This window comes from Nerophis ophidion, linkage group LG07, assembly GCF_033978795.1.
Source record: "Nerophis ophidion isolate RoL-2023_Sa linkage group LG07, RoL_Noph_v1.0, whole genome shotgun sequence".
NCBI classification, from domain to species: Eukaryota; Metazoa; Chordata; class Actinopteri; order Syngnathiformes; family Syngnathidae; genus Nerophis; species Nerophis ophidion.
The window spans coordinates 9,876,598-9,899,083 of NC_084617.1; the positions used below are offsets into that span (position 1 = coordinate 9,876,598).

Sequence of the window (22,486 nt, forward strand, 5' to 3'; positions counted from 1 at the left end):
AGCGAGAGGAAAAAATAAACGATTGCTGCTCATTGTCACTTCTTTTGCAGCCGAGTAGTCGCAAGAAGGATCTTTATCGCCCTCCACCACCAGGAGGCGGGAGTCATTTAATGACTCATATTTGACACACGCAGCTACGGTATACTAATAAAACATAGCTGCTTACTGTTATTTTTAGCATATTCAATAGCTTGGACCTTAAATCCTACTGAATAGCTGTTAATCTTCTTCCCTTTATGCGATTTCAAATGATTGAAATCAGCCTCCTCCATTTTGAAAATGATGACAGGTGAAGTGTCACTCATGACGTGACGAGTTTGACCCTGCGAAAATTCTAGGCATATGCTAATTATTTTGCGAAATGAGTTTGACCCGGCAGAAATTCTAGACATGCGCTAATAAAAATAATATTTTGCGAAACGAGTTTGACCCGGCGTTAATCCTGACCAGGCGGTAATGCTAAGCATGCGCTAATTATTTTGCGAAACGAGTTTGACCCGGCAGTAATTCTAGGCAGGCGCATACTATATATTTCAAGGAAATACGGTAATCAAAATTCAAATGTATCAGGGTTTTTTTTTTTAATACATAATTTGACCGCACTTACCAGTATTTCCTTGAATTGCCGCCGGGTATATAGTATGCGCCTGCCTAGAATTACTGCCGGGTCAAACTCGTTTCGCAAAATAATTAACGCATGCTTAGCATTACCGCCGGGTCAAACTCCTTTCGCAAAATATTATTTTTATTAGCGCATGTTTAGAATTTCTGCCGGGTCAAACTCATTTTGCAAAATAATTAGCATATGCCTAGAATTTCTGCCGGGTCAAACTCGTCACGTCACGAGTGACACTTCCCCTGTCATCATTTTCAAAATGGAGGAGGCTGATTTCAATAATTTGAAATCGCATAGAGGGAAGAAGATTAAGGGCTATTCAGTAGGATTTAAGGTCCAAGCTATTGAATATGCTAAAAAGAACAGTAAGCAGCTATGTTTTATTACTGTACCGTAGCTGCGTGTGTCAAATATGAGTCATTAAATGACTCCCGCCTCCTGGTGGTAGAGGGCGCTAAAAATCCTTCTTGCGACTACTCTGTTGCAGAAGAAGTGACAATGAGCAGCAATCGTTAATGTTTTCCTCTCGCTTGCACTTTTAACATGGGGGATTACATATCTAAAATAAAACAGTTTTCTAAACTGGACTTTCAATCGAAGCAGGATGTAATAAAGGAAGATCTCCATCGAGACGGAGAGACTTTTAAAACTGAAGAAAGATAAGGAAGACTTCTATAAAGAAGTTATCGATGCTTTTGATCAGAAGGAGCTGCGCATGGACTTCATTTCTAAGTAAAGGTAAGACCATAATAAAGTTTTTTTTTTTGTTTAATGTGCTTTTCATGACGGTATCCTTACATCACACTCAAATTTAAAAGCGCAGGCCTAAATTTACCGCATGCCTTTGGTAAGTGCTGGAGTGAGAAGAGGTTTTAAATTCAAGGAAATACGGTATATGGAATATTTTTGTCTTCTGTGACATTACACACAGTTTGAACAGTAACACCGGGTTTGAATATTTAATCGATCCTTTGGCGCACCACTAGATGGAGCTTGCGTACCACTGGTGGTCCCCGCGCCGCAGTTTGGGAATGTGTATTAAATATTTCAACAAGGAGCTCGTCCACCTTCGTGGCGCCACGGTGGGAGCGGGTCCAGCTCGCCCAGCATGGCTGCCATTAGTCCTCAACATTACCTCAGGGGTTTACCATCTGCTCCCTCACGCCACCGTGCCGAGAGTCCACGGCGGGGGGCGCCAGGATGGCCACGCCACCCGCCGCCATGCGATGACGCCAATAAAAACGCGTGCCGGTGGCCTCTCACGGCGTTATACGAAGATGAGGAGCGGGGAACTGAGTGGGCGTGACGGCTGATCGCCCGACTCTCCGTTTCGCCAGAGCGGGAAAGATGCCCGCCGAGAGATTTGGGAATGGCGTTGGATTCCCGAAGGTGCTGGTCGAGCCTGCGCATCCGTCCCCGTGAATGTGTCATGGTGTGTGTCGCCATGACAACCGGGGGGCCGGTGGGAGTACCGGGAGTTCTCACACCTGGTAGAACCCGGGAAGGTTGGGGGGAAAAAAAAAAAAAACAACTTAATTTGCATTTTTGCACACGTCACTGCCCATCAGATTCAAACCCGCTGTGGGGAAAATAAAACATCAGCCTGCCTGGAAATGTAATTGGGTTGTGGGGGAAAATAGCTGGTCAGATGAGTCCCAGATCTAGGTCTGATTCGGGATTCGGTAATAGAATATTTTTTACATGCAATGAACTGGATCGTTTTCATTTCTGCGCTCGAGCAGCATATTTTCTTTAAACTATCAGAAACATGCAAATTCAACCCATCCATCCATTTTCTACCGCTTATTGCGGAATCTATGCAAATTCTTCTGTTATTTTGTTTTTTCATTTCAATTTTCTTTTTTCTTTTCGATGTTCTAGCAGCATATTTCCTTCAAACTGTAGGGCAGTGATGTACGTCAGTGTAAGAACATGCAATCCCAGAGCTGTATTTGACATAAAAGTACAGTTCTCAAAACAATCAGCAGGTCCTTCGTACGTTGAACTGTTTCGTTTTCATTTCAGCACTCTAGCAGCACATTTTCTTCCGACTGTTAGTTCATCAACGTAAAAACAAATCATTCCGGAGCTGTTTTTGACACTAGCAATAACACTTAAAACCACAATCAGATAACATTGCGAGGTGTTTTTCAAAATTATTTTTCATACAATGAACGGTTTCATTTTCTTTTCTGCGCTCGAGCAGCATACTTTCTTTAAACCATCAGAAACATGCAAATTCAACCCATCCATTTTCTACCGCTTATTGCAGGGGGTACTGGAGCATATGCAAATGATTCTTTTATTTTGTTTCTTCATTTCAATTTTCTTTTTTCTTTTCGATGTTCTAGCAGCATATTTCCTTCAAACTATAGGGCAGTGATGTACATCAGTGTAAGAACATGCAATTCCAGAGCTGTATTTGACATAAAAGTACAGTTCTCAAAACAATCATCAGGTCCTTCGTACGTTGAACTGTTTCGTTTTCATTTCAGCACTCTAGCAGCACATTTTCTTCCGACTGTTAGTTCATCAACGTAAAAACAAATAATTCCGGAGCTGTTTTTGACACTAGCAATAACACTTAAAACCACAATCAGATAACATTGCGAGGTGTTTTTCAAAATTATTTTTCATACAATGAACGGTTTCATTTTCTTTTCTGCGCTCGAGCAGCATATTTTCTTTAAACTATCAGAAACATGCAAATTCAACCCATCTATTTTCTACCGCATATTGCAGTTGGTGCTGGAGCCTATGCAAATTCTTCTTTTATTTTGTTTCTTCATTTAAATTTTATTTTTTCTTGTCGATGTTTGAGCAGCATATTTCCTTCAAACTATAGGGCAGTGATGTACGTCAGTGTAAGAAAATGCAATTCCAGAGCTGTATTTGACATAAAAGTACAGTTCTCAAAACAATCATCAGGTCCTTCGTACATTGAACTGTTTTGTTTTAATTTCAGCACTCTAGCAGCACGTTTTTTCTGACTGTTCATCAACGTAAAAACTAATAATTCTGGAGCTGTTTTCGATACTAGTAATAAAAGTACAATTATCAAAATACCCATCAGATTGAGGCTTTTTTCCTACGATTGTTTTTGTACATTGAACTGTTTCATTCTTCGTTTCAGCACTCTAGCAGCACGTTTTCTTCAAACTGTTAGTTCAACAACGTAAATAAAAGCAACTAGCGACACTAGCAATAACAGTATTAAAATCACCATCAGCTTCTTGTATGATTTTTTTTTTTTCAATTAAATGTTTTTTTTCTTTTCAATGTTCTAGCAGCATATTTCCTTCAAACAAAGAGGGCAGTAATGTACGTCAGTGTAAGAACATGCAATTCCAGAGCTGTATTTGACGCAGAATAAAAGTACAGTTCTCAAAAACATTATCAGGTCCTTCGTACATTGAACTGTTTCGTTTTCATTTCAGCACTCTAGCAGCACATTTTCTTTAAACTATTAGAAACATGCAAATTCAATCCATCCATCCATTTTCTACCGCCTGTTTCTTTCAGGGTTGGGGGGGGGGTGCTGTAGCCTATGCAAATTAATTCAACACTAGTAATTTAAAGTATTAAAATCACGATTCTTGTATAATTTTTGTTTTTTCGTTACATTTTTTTTTTACTTTTCTTGTCAATGTTCTAGCAGCATATTTCCTTCAAACTAAGAGGGCAGTGATGTACGTCAGTGTAAGAACATGTAATTCCAGAGCTGTATTTGACATAAAAGTACAGTTCTCAAAACAATCATCAGGTTCTTCGTACATTGAACTGTTTCGTTTTCATTTCAGCACTCTAGCAGCACATTTTTGTCCCTTTCAGGGTTTCGGGGGGTATTAGAGCCTATGCAAATTCAATTCAACACTAGTAATTTAAAGTATTAAAATCACAATCGGATTAGGCTTCTTGTATGATTTTATTTTTTTTTCATTTCAATGTTTTTTTTTTCTCTTGTCAATGTTCTAGCAGCATATTTCAGTGAAAGAACATGCAAAACATGCAATTCCAGAGCTGTATTGGACAAATAATAGAAGTACAGTTCTCAAAACAACCATCAGATCATTTGTACATTGAACTGTTTAATTTTAATTTCAGCAATGTAGTACTTAAAACCTCTATCAGATAACATTAAAAAGCGTTTTGAGAACTGATTTTTCATACAATGAACTATTACATTTTCATTTCAGCACTCGAGCAGCACATTTTATTTGAACTGTTAGTTCATCAACTTAAAAACTAATAATTCCGGAGCTGGTTTCGATACTAGTAATACCAGTACAATACTCAAAAAACCCATCAGATTGAAAATTTTCCCTACGATTGCTTTTATACATTGAACAGTTTCATTTTCTTTTCTGCACTCTAGCAGCACATTTTCTTTAAACCATCAGAAACATGCAAATTAAACCCATCCATTTTCTACCGCTTATTGCAGGGGGTGCTGGGGCCTATGCAAATTCTTCTTTTATTTTGTTTCTTCATTTACATTTTCTTTTTTCTTGTCTATGTTTGAGCATTATATTTCCTTCAAACTAAGAGGGCAGTAATGTACGTCATTGTAAGAACATGCAATTTGAACTGTTAGTTCATCAACTTAAAAAGTAATAAGTCCGGAGCTGTTTTCGATACTAGTAATAAAAGTACAATACTCAAAAAACCCATCAGATTGAGACTTTTTTTTTCTATTGAACAGTTTCATTTTCTTTTCAGCATTCTAGTAGCATAAATCCTTCATACTACTTTAAGAACATGTAATTCCAGGGCTATGTTCGACAAAAGTAATAAAAGTCCTGAAAACCACTCTCTGATTTAGACTTGTTTGTAAAGTCTTATACTTTCAGTTCGGCACTCTAGCAGCATATTTTCTTCCAACTGTTGGACCTGTTTTCGACAAAAATAATACAATTACTTTAAAACACCATCAAGTCTTTTTCAAACAAGTTTTGTATACATTGAACTGTTTCGTGATCTTTTCGGCGTTCGGGCAGCATATTTTGTTCAGTTAGTTCATCCACACAAAAACAAGCAATTTTTTTTTTGTATTATGTTTTCCTGTGCAGGATTTCCGAGGAGAGCATGGAGTTCTTTGAGCGAATGAGCGCCATTCTGCAGAAACAGGACAACATGCTGCAGGCCGCCCAGGCCGAGGTAACCTCCCGCCCGACTTCCACCTTTCCATCTGCTCCGCGAGCCCAAAGAGTCGCGGGTGGGCAGCGCCGGCAGTTCCGAGGCGGCCATGACGTCCGCGGACAGACAGCTCGGCGTGACAAGCTGCTTTTAGCGGCTGTGATGATGTGTTAGCGTTTTCTGCAGTCAGTCGCCGACAAAGAGTTTTTGTCATCTGTGAAATGTGGCGTCTCCGATTGGCACGGTATTGTCCGAGACGGACATGTACTAGAGAGACAAGTTTGAAAATAGTCTGCCTTGAAACACCACTCTCCCTTCGCGGGAGTAAACCAGATGTGACATCATGCTCTGCCTCACATAAGCTCTAAGGATTTCTACACCAATAATATTCTGCAGGCTGTCAAGTCCATGCCAAAGAAACAGTTGGCACTAAACCTCCGATTTGCAACACGTTAGTCATTTCTAGGGAAAAAGCAGTGAAAAGTAGATTAATGTGGGCAGACTGTACTCAAAATTAAACAATAAGTACTTAATATGATACAAACCCCAAAACCAGTGAAGTTGGCACATTGTGTAAATCAATCAATCAATGTTTACTTATATAGCCCTAAATCACTAGTGTCTCAAAGGGCTGCACAAACCACTACGACATCCTCGGTAGGCCCACATAAGGGCAAGGAAAACTCACACCCAGTGGGACATCGGTGACAATAATGACCCAGTGGGACGTCTGTGACAATGATGACTATGAGAACCTTAGAGAGGAGGAAAGCAATGGATGTCGAGCGGGTCTAACATGATACTGTGAAAGTTCAATCCACAATGGATCCAACACAGTCGCGAGAGTCCAGTCCAAAGCGGATCCAACACAGCAGCGAGAGTCCCGTTCACAGCGGAGCCAGCAGGAAACCATCCCAAGCGGAGGCGGATCAGCATCGCAGAGATGTCCCCAGCCGATACACAGGCAAGCAGTACATGGCCACCGGATCGGACCGGACCCCCTCCACAAGGGAGAGTGGGACATAGAAGAAAAAGAAAAGAAACGGCAGATCAACTGGTCTAAAAAGGGAGTATATTTAAAGGCTAGAGTATACAAATGAGTTTTAAGGTGAGACTTAAATGCTTCTACTGAGGTGGCATCTCGAACTGTTACCGGGAGGGCATTCCAGAGTACTGGAGCCCGAACGGAAAACGCTCTATAGCCCGCAGACTTTTTTTGGGCTTTGGGAATCACTAACAAGCCGGAGTCCTTAGAACGCAGATTTCTTGCCGGGACATATGGTACAATACAATCGGCAAGATAGGATGGAGCTAGACCGTGTAGTATTTTATACGTAAGTAGTAAAACCTTAAAGTCACATCTTAAGTGCACAGGAAGCCAGTGCAGGTGAGCCAGTACAGGCGTAATGTGATCAAACTTTCTTGTTCTTGTCCAAAGTCTAGCAGCCGCATTTTGTACCAACTGTAATCTTTTAATGCTAGACATGGGGAGACCCGAAAATAATACGTTACAGTAATCGAGACGAGACGTAACAAACGCATGGATAATGATCTCAGCGTCTTTAGTGGACAGAATGGAGCGAATTTTAGCGATATTACGGAGATGAAAGAAGGCCGTTTTAGTAACGCTTTTAATGTGTGCCTCAAAGGAGAGAGTTGGGTCGAAGATAATACCCAGATTCTTTACCGTGTCGCCTTGTTTAATTGTTTGGTTGTCAAATGTTAGAGTTGTATTATTAAATAGAGTTCGGTGTCTAGCAGGACCGATAATCAGCATTTCCGTTTTTTTGGCGTTGAGTTGCAAAAAGTTAGCGGACATCCATTGTTTAATTTCATTAAGACACGCCTCCAACTGACTACAATCCGGCGTGTTGGTCAGCTTTAGGGGCATGTAGAGTTGGGTGTCATCAGCATAACAGTGAAAGCTAATACCGTATTTGCGTATGATGTCACCTAGCGGCAGCATGTAGATGCTGAAGAGTGCAGGGCCAAGGACCGAACCCTGGGGAACTCCACACGTTACCTTAACGTAGTCCGAGGTCACATTGTTATGGGAGACACACTGCATCCTATCAGTAAGATAAGAGTTAAACCAAGACAGGGCTAAGTCTGACATACCAATTCGTGTTTTGATACGTTCTAATAAAATATTATGATCGACGGTATCGAAAGCAGCGCTAAGATCGAGGAGCAGCAACATAGATGATGCATCAGAATCCATCGTTAGCAATAGATCATTAGTCATTTTTGCGAGGGCTGTCTCCGTGGAGTAAATGGTAAATAAAAACAGAATACAATAATTTGCAAATCCTTTTCAACCTATATTCAATTGAATAGGCTCCAAAAACAAGATATTTAATGTTCGAGCTGGTAAACTTTTGCAAATATTACCTCATATGGAATTTGGTTGTCAGGTTCAAACATTGATGACATTGATTAAACAGACAAGAAGCAAGGAATCATGCTGAGACAGAGTTCAATTTTGCTCATGAGGAGAACGCATGGAGCTGCACACTTTGTCACAGTCTCGCCCTACGCTCTAAGGCTCAGCTGCCGCGTCCCTTTATTTATTCAGGAGTTCCACAGTCAACATCACTGAGGCCGCCTCTAAAAGGAGTGGTCACATATATCATGCAAAGCAGGTCTAGAACGCACAATACGTGACGGAATGTGTTGGGGGCCTTGTGATATCGCCTTGTCTTTGCTTCGTCTGCGTGCTGTCTTATTTTCGTTGAGGTCCTTGAAGTGTTGGCTGTTAGCAGGCTGAAACAAAGTTACATTTGCGGCTGAGGCCACCCCTTGGACAAGAAGTTTTGTCCTTGCACAGATAGAAAAAGTACAGCTTGAGCACAAAATCGAATAACTATAGCAACGGACTTTAAGTATACTAAAGTTGTGTGATAACTTACACATCATTATTCTAACAGAATGTTAGAATAAGTAATGTTACATTGTTAGAACACATGATAGTTATTTGTAGGGAAAAAGCAGTGAAAAATTAATTAATGTGGGCAGACTATACTCAAAATTAAACAATAAGTACCTAATATGATACAAACCCCAAAACCAGTGAAGTTGGCACATTGTGTAAAAATAATACAATGATTTGCAAATTCTTCTCAACCTACATTCAATTGAATAGACTCCAAAAACAAGATATTTAATGTTCGAGCTGGTAAACTTTTGTAAATATTACCTCATATGGAATTTGGTTGTCAGGTTCAAACATTGATGACATTGATTAAACAGACAAGAAGCGAGGAATCATGCAGAGACAGAGTTCAATTTAGCTCATGAGGAGAACGCATGGTGCTGCACACTTAGTCACAGTCTCGCCCTACGCTCTAAGGCTCAGCTCCCGTGGCCCTCTATTTATTCAGGAGTTCCCCAATCAACATTACTGAGGCCGCCTCTAAAAGGAGTGGTCACATATATCATGCAAAGCAGGTCTAGAACGCACAATACGTGACGGAATGTCCTGGGGGGCCCTGCGTTTTCGCCTTGTCTCTGTTTCGTCTGTGTGCTGTCTTATTTTCCTTGAGGTCCTTGAAGTCCTTGGCTGTTAAAAGGCTGAAACAAAGTTACATTTGCGGCTGAGGGCACCCCTCGGACAAGAAGATTTGTCCTTGCACAGATAGAAAAAGTACAGCTTGAGCACAAAATCGAATAACTATAGCAACGGACTTTAAGTATACGAAAGTTGTGTGATAACTTACACATAATTATTCTAAGAGAATGTTAGAATAATTAATGTTAAAATTTTAGAACACATGTTAGTCATTTGTAGGAAAAAAACAAAAACTCCAAAAACAAGATATTTAATGTTCGAGCTGGTAAACTTTTGCAAATATTAGCTCATTTGGAATGTTTCAAAAAAGCTGGCACAAGTGGGGAAAAAAGACTGAGAAAGTTGAGGAATGCTCATTAAACACTTTTTCGGAACATCCCACAGGTGAGCAGGCTAATTGGGATTAGGTGAGTGCCGTGATTGGGTATAAAAGCAGCTTCCATGAAATGCTTAGTCATTCACAAACAAGGACAGGGCGATCGTCACCACTTTGTGAACAAATGCGTGAGCAAATTGTCAAACAGTTTTAGAACAACGTTTCTCAACGAGCAAGGAATTTAGGGATTTCACCATCTACGGACCGTAATATCATCAAAAGGTTCAGAGAATCTGTACAAATCGCTGCACGTAAGCGATGATATTACGGACCCTTTGTATATGTATGTGAAAAGCGACATCAGTGTGTAAAGGATATCACCACATGGGCTCAGGAACACTTCATAAAACCACTGTCAGTAACTCCAGTTCGTCGCTACATTTGTAAGTGCAAATTAAAACTCTGCAATGCATAGCCAAACCCATTTATCAACAACACCCAGGAACGCCGTCGGCTTCGTTGGGCCCGAGCTCATCGAAGATGGACTGATGCAAAGTGGAAAAGTGTTCTGTGGTCTGGCGAGTCCACATTTCAAATTATATATGGAAACTGCGGACGTGGTGTCCTCCGGAACAAAGGGGGAAATAACCATCCGGATTGTTATTGCCCCAAAGTTGAATAGTCAGCATCTGTGATGGTATGGGGGTGTATTAGTGCCCAAGGCATGGGTAACTTACACATCTGTGAAGGCACCATTAATGCTGAAAGGTACATACAGGTTTTGGAACAACATATGCTGCCATCCAAGCAACGTTATCATGGACGCCCCTGCTTATTTCAGCAAGACAATGCCAAGCCACGTGTTACATCAACGTAGCTTCATAGTAAAAGAGTGCGGGTACCAGACAGGCCTTCCTGTAGTCCAGACATGTCTCCCATTGAAAATGTGTGGTGCATTATGAAGCCTGAAATAAGACAAAGGAGACTCCGGACAGTTGAACAACTTAAGCTGTACATCAAGCAAGAATGCGAAAGAATTCCACCTGAAAAGCTTCAAAAATAGGTTGTCTCTGTTCCCAAACGTTTACTGAGTGTTGTTAAAAGGAAAGGCCATAAAACACAGTGGTAAAAATGCACCTGTGAAAACTTTTAACAACACTCAGTAAACTGATTATTTGCAAAAAAATATATTTTTTCATTTCGAACATTAAATATCTTGTCTTTTCAGTCTATTCAATTGAATATAAGTTGAAAAGAACTTGCAAAAAATTTTGTTACGATATACACAAAGTGACAACTTCACCGGTTTTGAGTTTTGTATTTAAAGTAAACTAAAATAAGTAAATTATTTAAAAAAAACAACACTGCCAATGAATGGACTGAAGGCCAAAATGCATAAATAAACGGTTATGTTCACATCAAAATTTTATTTTATTATTTTAGTTTTTGTCAAACCACCTCTTTAAGTTACTAATTTCTTATGTTAATATTTTTTTTCATCATCTTCTGTGTTCGCTCCTGAAGAAAACGCGGTTGTAGAGTCTGCACATATAGTATTTACAAACCCCGTTTACATATGAGTTGGGAAATTGTGTTAGATGTAAATATAAATAAAATACAATGATTTGCAAATCATGTTCAACCCATATTCAGTTGAATATGCTACAAAGACAACATATTTGATGTTCAAACTGATTAACATTTTTTTTTTTGCAAATAATCATTAACTTTTGAATTTGATGCCAGCAACACGTGAAAAGGTGGCAATAAATACTGATAAAGTTGAGGAATGCTCATCAAACACTTATTTGGAACATCCCACAGGTGTGCAGGCTAATTGGGAACAGGTGGGTGCCATGATTGGGTATAAAAACAGCTTCCCCAAAAAATGTTCAGTCTTTCACAAGAAAGGATGGGGCGAGGTACACCCCTTTGTCCACAACTGCGTGAGCAAATAGTCAAACAGTTTAAGAACAACGTTTCTCAAAGTGCATTTGCAAGAAATTTAGTGATTTCAACATCTACGGTCCATAATATCATCAAAAGGTTCAGAGAATCTGGAGAAATCACTCCAAGTAAGCGGGATGGCCGGAAACCAACATTGAATGACTGAGACCTTCGATCCCTCATATTGGCACTGTATCAAAAACCGACATCAATCTCTAAAGGATATCACCACATAGGCTCAGGAACACTTCAGAAAAGTACTGTCACTAAATACAGTTCATCGCTACATCTGTAAGTGCAAGTTATAGCTCTACTATGCAAAGTGAAAGCCATTTATCAACAACATCCAGAAACGCCGCCGGCTTCTCCGGGCCCGAGATCATCTAAGATGGACTGATGCAAAGTGGAAAAGTGTTCTGTGGTCTGACGAGTCCACATTTCAAATTGTGTTTGGAAATATTCGACATCGTGTCATCCGGACCAAAGGGGAAGCGAACCATCCAGACTATTATTGACCCAAAGTTCAAAAGCCAGCCAGTATGGGGGTGCATTAGTGCCCAAGGCATGGGTAACTCACACATCTGTGAAGGCACCATTAATGCTGAAAGGTACATACAGGTTTTGGAACAACATATGCTGCCATCTAAGCGCCGTCTTTTTCATGGACGTCTTGCTGAAATAAGCAGGGGCAATGCCAAGCCACATTCAGCACGTGTTACAACAGCGTGGCTTCGTAAAAAAAGAGTCCGGGTACTTTCCTGGCAGTCCAGACCTGTCTCCAATGGAAAATGTGTGGCGCATTATGAAGCGTAAAATACGACAGCGGAGACCCCGGACTGTTGAACGACTGAAGCTCTACATAAAACAAGAATGGGAAAGAATTCCACTTTCAAAGCTTCAACAATTAGTTTCCTCAGTTCCCAAACGTTTATTGATTGTTGTTAAAAGAAAAGGTGATGTAACACAGTGGTGAACATGCCCTTTCCCAACTACTTTGGTTAATTATTTTTTGCAAAAATAAAAATAAAGTTTATGAGTTTGAACATCAAATATGTTGTCTTTGTAGTGCATTCAACTGAATATGGGTTGAAAAGGATTTGCAAATCATTGTATTCCGTTTATATTTACATCTAACACAATTTCCCAACTCGTAGTTGAAGTCCTTTTGTAACGTCACAAATGTCTCAATAGAGATTGAACAATTCTGGTTCCAGTATTGACCCCTGAGGTACGCCGCATGTTGTAACCTCTGACAGGATCTGTTATTATTTATGACGTCCCACCACAGAGCCAAAGAGGAGCCTGCACGGTGCCGCCGCCCCAGGAACATGTGGACCAGGCTTCAATCGCGGACAGAATCAGCAGGACGGAGGTTTTGTCAACCCGATTTAAACATTGAAATGTTCCTGGCACTAAAGTGTCTTTTTCCACGCAGCTGGACCTGCTATATGAGGAGGTTGTGTACACCGTGGTCAACCGAGTCGGCGTGCCTTCGCCAGAACACGTGACCGGCGACGAGGAGCTGTTTGCGTACCTTCTCAAGGTATCGAACCATGACGTGACGCAGGACACGTTGATCTTTAAATTTCTCAAGTATCGCTTGGAGCTTTGCCGTGCATCCGTGTAGCTGCAGGATTTTTTTTTCAGTTTTTCTTCAACGACGATGCTACAGTAACCTGGCATGAGGTTGCTGTTAAAACGTTGTTAGCACTGTAGCTAACGTAGCTGTGCTAGCGTTGCTAACATTGTAACCTAAAAATTGTACTAAAGTCAGAGTATTGTCACTGTAGACCAGGCCTGGGCAAATATTTTGCCCTCGGGGGGCCAAATCTAGAGAAAAAAAAACTTGTCTGGGGGGCCGGTTTATCTGATTTTTAGGAACACTAATACAAAAGCTCAAAATAATATCTGGTTTAATGCTAAAAACATGACAGACCGCCTTAAACGGAATGGAATTTAACTTTTTTTTTTACAGAATGAGGCACCCAGAATGTACATGAAAATAAAGAATGTGGGATTTACAATATTAACTATGAAGGATAAAACACTGAAAATTGACCATATATAAACGTTACACCCCCTTTTAATCCAAATATTGTCAAAGTTTGTTTGTGACGAACCCCAAGATGCAGAGAAGGAGGGAGGCATTTTGCAGGAAAACATGATTTCATTTAAAACATTAAACAAAAACAAACAAAGGGTACAAACAAAAAGCGTGCACGTGGGCGGATAACAAACTAAGGGAGCTAGCATGGGAACTACAAAAATAAACAGAGCTAACAAAAACAAAAAGGCCTAGCGTGGAAGCCAGCAGGTATCGAGCAGGAAACAGAAGTCGTACATGAAATATGAAAACAAACTTGGAAGCAGGGAACAAAAGGCAGTGAGCTAAAAACCGCAATCAAATAAAGCTTACCGCAACGCTGCATTGACAAGACACGACACGACAGGTAGCAACTACAAGAGCGACATCGACATGACAAGTAGCAACCACAAGTAGCAACGACAATAATCCAGCAACCGACTGGAGAACAAAACAGGTTCAAATAGGAGTGGGCTGATTGACACCAGGTGTGGCCAGGTGCCAATCAGCCGCAGCTGCGGGGGAAACAGCGTTCAGGGGGAAAAAAACAGGAAACAGACAAAATAAGAGCGCTGACAGGAACTATAGACAGGAAATACTACACACACAGAGGAAAAAACTAAGACACAACCAAACTGTCAGGGGCCAGCCTGACATATATTTTATAATCAAGCGAAACAGAACAAAAATGCAACAAAAACAGCTAAATATGGACGCGAAGGGTAAAAAAAACAAAAAATATATATATATATCACTAAGCTTTTATAATTGACTCGGAGAGTCAAATTTAGAGAAAAAAATTTGTTTGGGGGCCGGTATATCTGATTTTTAGGAACACTAATACAAAAGCTCAAAATAATATCTGGTTTAATGCTAAAAACATGACAGACCACCTTAAACGGAATGGAATTTTACATTTTTTTTTACAGAATGAGGCACCCAGAATGTACATGAAAATAAAGAATGTGGGATTTACAATATTAACTATGAAGGATAAAACACTGAAAATTGACCATATATAAACGTTACACCCCCTTTTAATCCAAATATTGTCAAAGTTTGTTTGTGACGAACCCCAAGATGCAGAGAAGGAGGGAGGCATTTAGCAGGAAAACATGATTTAATTTAAAACACTAAAACAAAAACAAACAAAGGGTACAAACAAAAAGCGCGCACGTGGGCGGATAACAAACTAAGGGAGCCAGCATGGGAACTAGAAAATAAACGGAGCTTAGCATGGAAGCTAGCAAAAACAAAAAGGCCTAGCGTGGAAGCCAGCAGGTCTTGAGCAGGAAACAGAAGTCGTACATGAAATATGAAAACAAACTTGGAAGCAGGGAACAAAAGGCAGTAAGCTAAAAACCGCAATCAAATAAAGCTTACCGCAACGCTGCATTGACAAGACACGACACGACAGGTAGCAACTACAAGAGCGACATCGACATCACAAGTAGCAACGACAATAATCCAGCAACCGACTGGAGAACAAAACAGGTTCAAACAGGAGCGGGCTGATTGACACCAGGTGTGGCCAGGTGCCAATCAGCCGCAGTTGGGGGGGAAACAGCGTCTAGGGGGAAAAAAACAGGACACAGACAAAATAAGAGCGCTGACAGGAACTATAGACAGGAAGTACTACACACACAGAGGAAAAAACTAAGACCCAACCAAACTGTCAGGGGCCAGCCTGACATATATTTTACAATCAAGCGAAACAGAACAAAAATGCAACAAAAACAGCTAAATATGAACGCGAAGGGTAAAAAAAACAACAACAAAAAAAACACCTAATATCTGATATATAACTAAGCTTTTATAATTCACTCGGAGAGTCAAATTTAGAGAAAAAAATGTGTTTGTTTATCTGATTTTTCGGAACACTAATACAAAACTTGAATGCTAAAAACGTTATGAGAGACCGCCTTAAACGGAATGGAATTTTACATTGTTTTTTACTAAATGAGACACCCAGAATGTACATGAAAATAAAGAATGTGGGATTTACAATATTAACTATGAAGGATAAAACACTGAATATTGACAACATATGGACGTCACACCCACTCTTAATTGATATAATTTATAATCAAGCGAAACACAACAAAAATGCAACAAAAACAGTGAAGGGTAAAAAACAACTTTGCTTCCGCCACTGTAGTCCGTTCCGAAACCGTAGCCAATAAGCCTCTTATTTTTCTCTATCCTTTCGTTATGGGACATTCATCCTTCGCTGTTGCCATTTCTAATATAAAGTAGCATAAAGTTCTTACTTATATCAGTCAGGAGATTCGCTATGGAAGCGCTAAAAACTACCGGTGTAGTGAGTTTACATTATTCACCCAAGGAACTTTAAGTTATTAGAGAGTTGTTGTTGTTGTTTCCGGATGAGGAAATGCTGCTCCGTTATTGATTGAAGCAAAGTCTGAACGTCATTAAAACAGTTAGCTCCATCTTTTGACACTTCTTCCACTCCTGTCCTTGCACGCTACACGGTTACAACAAAGATAACGGGGAGAAGACACTGCCGAAGATGAGCCACGTAAATAAGACCGCCCACAAAACGGCGCATCCTGAAGCGACTGTCAGAAAGCGACTTGAAGATGATCTGTAAAACATAACCTAAGAACTTTTTGCTTGTGAAAATTGATTGATTGAAACTTTTATTAGTAGATTGCACAGTACAGTACATATTCTGTACAATTGACCACTAAATGGTAACTTGTCTAATTGGGTCCACGTTAATCAATTTATGGTAATTCATGCTGGTGAGTTTCTTCCTCGCCTGGTAGTAGAGGTTAATTGTTGTTGTTATTACAAAAGCCTTTTTTTTTTTTTTTTTTTTACAATTAATCTCTATAACAGACTTTTTGGCATTTTAATTTCGTGAACTGATTTTTTTTTTATTTTTTTTTTTACATCAAATTATGCTGACAATTTCATTTAAAAAAATTCTGTTTTAAAATTCTGTGTAAAAAAATTGTCCCAAAAAAATGAAGTGTACAAAAGTTTAGTTTATTAAAATTCAGTGTAAGAAAAAAGATTTGTTCTGCACTGGATTTTTTTTTACACTGATTTTTTTTTAATACACCAGTTTTTACACAAAAAATTTTAAACACTAAATTTTATAACACATTTTTTTTTTCAATGAAATTGCCCAAATGCAGCTGCGATAGGCTCCAGCGCCCCCCAAACCCCCCACAAAAGGGACAAGCGGTAGAAAATGGATGGATGAATGGAAATTGTCAGTATAATTTGATGTATAAAAAATGACCGTTCACAAAATTCCGATGCAAGAAGTTCAGTTCCATTAATTCGGTGTCAAAAAAAGCTTTTAGTAATAAAATTGTGTTTCAAAAATTCAGTATATATTAAACAAATTTACAAAACGAAATTACATTTTTGTAAAATCGTCAAATTAATTTGATGAAAAAAAAAATCTGTAAAAAAAATGTTATGGGTAAAAATGTGTAAAAAAAAGCTTTTGTAACAAAGACACAAATTAACCTCCATTACAGGAGCACTACATCAACAAGTTAGCACATTTTATATCAGTGAAAGTGATGAGTAAGTAATGTGTAACGTGTGTAGCTTAAAAACAACATTGCATAAACCAGTTTTTGGGGCCATATTTGCCCTTTACCAAGGCAATATTGGATTGATTAATTGATTTGTGACGGTTATCTGGCATCGTGGTGCGGGTTCGTTCTGTCTAATAGGCAGTCGGACTTGGACACAGCGTGAAGGTAAGAAATGATGATTTATTTATACTAAAGAACAGACTAAGAACAGAAAAACTTGCACAAGGCACTAAAGACAAAACAAACAGAACTAGCATGGGAGCTAGAAAGAACTAAAAGCGCTAGCATGTGAGCTAGAGAACAAACAAAGGGAGCATAGCGCGGAAGCTAGCAAGTACAAAAACAGTTCTTTACCACAATCGGGAATCGGCGTCGTCACCTGTTGCATGGAACAGAAACTAGGATGCGAGGCCGAGTAAACGGAAAGGGCAGGCTTAAATAAGGAGAGTAAATACGAGGCAGGTGCGCGTAAAAAACAAAAGGCAGGTGACACAAATGCGTAACTAGATTAGATTAGATTAGATAGTACTTTATTTATTCCGTCAGGAGAGTTCCTTCAGGAAAATTACAATTTTCAGCACAATCCCATTCAAGATCAGACAAACATTACAGGGAGACAGAACAGGATCGCTGACGGGTCTGCCGGCTTCCAGCGCCCCTTACAAAAAAGATGAGATACAGGTAAACAGGAGGGGGGAGAAAAGAATAGAAGATTAAAATAAAATAAAAAAAAATAAAAAAATAAAAATCGGTCTTAGCCTGGGCCCTGGAGTGGGGGTGCAGACTGGGGCCAAGGGGAGAAAAAAAAAAAAAAAAAAAAAAACAGAACAAAACAGGAAGTGCCACCAGGAACTAAGGAAGTCAAATGCCAAAAGAATACAATAAACGGAACAAAACCAGAATATGACATGATCTGAGCAGCGGATCATGACATGATTGATCGATTGAAAATGTTATTAGTAGATTGCACAGCACAGTACATATTCCGTACAATTGAGCATTAAATGATAACACCCGAATAAGTTTTTCAACTTGTCCACGTTAATCAATTCATGGTAAGAATCCGAAGCAGATGCTGTGATCAAACACGACAAAAAGCCGATATATACTTTATTTTACTACATCCATTCACCCGCCGGGAAAGTGATTCTAAGGCTCCTTTTTGTGTCTGGCGTCCTTTATTCGAATCGCACGACCGTTCCCTGCAGCCCGCCGGCCACACCGCACCTCGCACAAAAGGAATTTTTTTCCTTTTTAATCCTTTTCGCTCGTGATAATAACTTATGCACGTCTTCTTCCCTCGAGGTGTTCGATATGGGCGAGGAGGAGCACGACATCATACTTCAGAAAGTGCGGGAGTTTAAGGTGGGAGTGGAATTTGCAGGATTTGTTTGCGTTTATTGACGTTTTTCTTCCGCAGAGAGCCACTTTCTCTTTGAGAGTCTCCGTCCTGAAAGCCAAGAGTCTGCTGGCGAAGGACGCCAACGGTAAGATTGTCACAAGTACTAATTTTCCTCTTTCTACTCGCCGTTATTATTCCACTGGAAAGCTCTTGAATGGTACTTACCGTCGAGTTGTTTACATGTGCAGAAAAATAGTCCCGTAAGCGTTTTAAAGGCGTTGAAACAGTCGCAGCCTTTAGACTCTACTAATCCCTTTGTGCTGGTGCTGGCTTCTGAAAGGGCAGACCAAGACCCGGTTGTACTGAAACTCAATCAATATTCATGGTAAGAAATATTGCAGTTTCAATGTCCCAGACACCTGAACATGATGAAGCTCAACACAATTTGTAGGGAATCTTTTTTACATGCAAAAATACATATGATGATGCAAGATGAGGAAAGAAGTCATTCTGGAGAAGTGAAAGAGGAAGGAAAGAAAGATGTCATTATGGAGGAGTCAAATAGGATGGATGGATGATTGATGGATGTCATGATGAAAGTGTAAAAGAGGAAGGAAAGGAGGAAGGATGGATAAAATGAAGGATGGATACAAAGGAGGAGTGAAAGAGGAAGGAAAAAAGAAATAATGGATTGGAGTGAAATAGGAAGAATGGATGATGGATGAAAGATGGATGTCATTATGGAGGAGCGAAAGAAGGACAGAAAGAAGGAAGGAAGGATGATGGATGGATGGATTGATGAATAAAGGATGGACATAAAAGAGGAGTGAAAGAAGAAGAAAATAAGAAAGGATGGATGTCATTATGGAGGAGTTAAAAAAGGATGGATGGATAATTGATGGATGTAATGAGGAAGGTGCAAAAGAGGAAAGAAAGAAAGAAAGAAAGAGAGAAAGATGGTTGGATGGATGTCATTATGGAGGAGTTAAATAGGATGGATGGATGATTGATGGATGTCATGATGAAGGCGCCTTGCAAAAGAGGAAGCAAAGAAGGAAGGATGGATGGAGTGAAAGATGGGCATAATGGAGGAGTGAAAGAGGAAGAAAATAAAGGATGGATGTCATTATGGAGGAGTTAGATAGGATGGATGTCATGAGGAAGGTGCAAAAGAGAAAGGAAAGAAGGAAGGATGGATAGAGTAAAGGATGGGCATAATGGAGGCGCGAAAGAGGAAAGAAAGAAAGGAAGGGATGGATGGATGGATATCAATATGGAGGAGTTGAATTGGAATGGATGGATGTTTGATGGATGTCATGATGAAGGCGCAAAAGAGGAAGGAAAAAAGGAAGAATAATAGAGTGAAAGCTGCGCATAATTGAGGGGTGAAAGAAAGAAGGATGGATGTCATTATGGAGGAGTTAAATAGAATGGATGGATGATTGATGGATGTCATGATTAAGGCGCGAAAGAGGAAGGCAAGAAGGAAGGGTGGACAGAGTGAAGGATGGGCATAATGGAGGAGTGAAAGAGGAAGAAAATATGAAAGGATGGATGTCATTATGGAGGAGTTAAAAAAGGATGGATGGATAATTGATGGATGTCATGTGGAAGGCGCGAAAGAGGAAAAAAAGAAGGAAGAATGGCTAGAGTGATGGATGGGCATAATTGAGGGGTGAAAGAGGAAAGAAAGAAAGAGAAAGAAAGAAGGATGGATGTCATTATGGAGGAGTTAAATAGGATGGATGGATGATTGATGGATGTCATGATTAAGGCTTGAAAGCGGAAGGAAAAAAGGAAGGATAGAGTGAAAGATGGGCATAATTGAGGGGTGAAAGAGGAAAGAAAGAAAGAAAGAAGGATGGATGTCATTATGGAGGAGTTAAATAGAATGGATGGATGATTGATGGATGTCATGATTAAGGCGCGAAAAAGGAAGGAGAGAAGGAAGGATGGATAGAATGAAGGATGGGCATAATGGAGGAGTGAAAGAGGAAGAAAATAAGGGATGGATGTCATTATGGAGGAGTTAAATAGGATGGATGGATGATTGATGGATGTCATGATGAAGGCGCGAAAGAGGAAGGAAAAAAGGAAGGATGATAGAGTGAAAGATGGGCATAGTTGAGGGGTGAAAGAGAAAAGAAAGAAAGAAAGAGAGAAAGATGGTTGGATGGATGGATGTATGTCATTATGGAGGAGTTAAATAGGATGGATGGATGATTAATGGATGTCATAATGAAGGCTTGAAAGAGGAAGGAAAAAAGGAAGGATGATAGAGTGAAAGATGGGCATAATTGAGGGATGAAAGAGGAAAGAAAGAAAGAAAGAAAGAATGATAAAGAAAGAAAGAAGGATGGATGTCATTATGGAGAAGTTAAATACAATGGATGGATGATTGATGGATGTCATGATTAAGGCGCAAAAGAGGAAGGAGAGAAGGAAGGATAGAATGAATGATGGGCATAATGGAGGAGTGAAAGAGGAAGAAAATAAGAAAGGATGGATGTCATTATGGAGGAGTTAAATAGGATGGATGGATGATTGATGGATGTCATGATGAAGGTGTAAAAGAGGAAGGATGAATACAAAGGAGGAGTGAAAGAGGAAGGAAAGAAGAAATAATGGAATGGAGTGAAATAGGAAGAATGGATGATGGATGAAAGATGGATGTCATAATGGAGGAGTAAAAGAAGGACAGAATGAAGGAAGGAAGGATGATGAATGGATCGATGGATGAATAAAGGATGGACATAAGAGGAGTGAGAGAGGAATAAAATACGAAAGGATGGATGTCATGGAGGAGTTAAAAAAGGATGGACGGATGATTGATGGATGTCATGAGGAAGGCACGAAAGAGGAAGGAAAGAAGGAAGGATGGTTAGAGTGAAGGATGGGCATAATAGAGGCGTGAAAGAGGAAAAAAGAAAGACAGAGAAAGAAAGAGAGAAAGAAAAATAAAGAAAGATGGATGGATGGAAGTTATTGTGGAGGAGTTAAATAGGATGGATGGATGATTGATGGATGTCATGATGAAGGCGCCTTGCAAAAGAGGAAGCAAAGAAGGAAGGATGGATGGATGGAGTGAAGGATGGGCATAATAGAGGCGCGAAAGAGGAAAAAAATAAAGGAAGGGATGGATGGATATCATTATGGAGGAGTTAAATGGAATGGATGGATGATTGATGGATGTCATGATGAAGGCGCAAAAGAGAAAGGAAAAAAGGAAGGATGGATAGAGGGAAAGATGCGCATAATTGAGGGGTGAAAGAGGAAAGAAAGAAAGAAAGAAAGAAGGATGGATGTCATTATGGAGGAGTTAAATAGAATGGATGGATGATTGATGGATGTCATGATTAAGGCACGAAAGAGGAAGGAAAGAAGGAAGGATGGATAGAGTGAAGGATGGGCATAACAGAGGAGTGAAAGAGGAAGACAATAAGAAAGGATGGATGTCATTATGGAGACGTTAAAGAGGATGGATGGATGATTGATGGATGTCATGAAGAAGGTGTAAAAGAGGAAGGAAAGAAGGAAGGATGGATAAAATGAAGGATGGGTAGAAAGGAAGAGTGAAAGAGGAAGGAAAGAAGAAAGAATGGAATGTAGTGAAATAGGATGGATGGATGAAAGATGGATGTCATAATGGAGGAGCAAAAGAAGGACAGAATGGAAGGAAGGAAGGAAGGATGATGGATGGATGACTAAAGGATGGACATAATGGAGGAGTGAAAGAGGAAGAAAATAAGAAAGGATGGATGTCATTATGGAGGAGTTAAAAAAAGGATGGATGGATAATTGATGGATGTCATGAGGAAGGCATGAAAGAGGAAAAAAAGAAGGAAGAATGGTTAGAGTGATGGATGGGCATAATAGAGGCACGAAAGAGGAAAGAAAGAA

General features: G+C 39.8%; 1 protein-coding gene across 1 annotated transcript in view; it reads left to right on the forward strand.

Annotated features, from left to right (window-relative positions):
- The window catches only part of LOC133555872 (BAI1-associated protein 3-like), a 155,398-nt gene that overhangs the window by 66,478 nt on the left and 66,434 nt on the right, over nt 1-22,486 (forward strand). Inside the window, exons 3-7 of the mRNA XM_061905317.1 lie at nt 5,686-5,773; nt 12,872-12,955; nt 13,019-13,126; nt 18,550-18,609; nt 18,665-18,731. Of these exons, the coding sequence (XP_061761301.1) occupies nt 5,686-5,773; nt 12,872-12,955; nt 13,019-13,126; nt 18,550-18,609; nt 18,665-18,731 (407 nt within the window). The remainder of the gene's footprint in view (nt 1-5,685; nt 5,774-12,871; nt 12,956-13,018; nt 13,127-18,549; nt 18,610-18,664; nt 18,732-22,486) is intronic.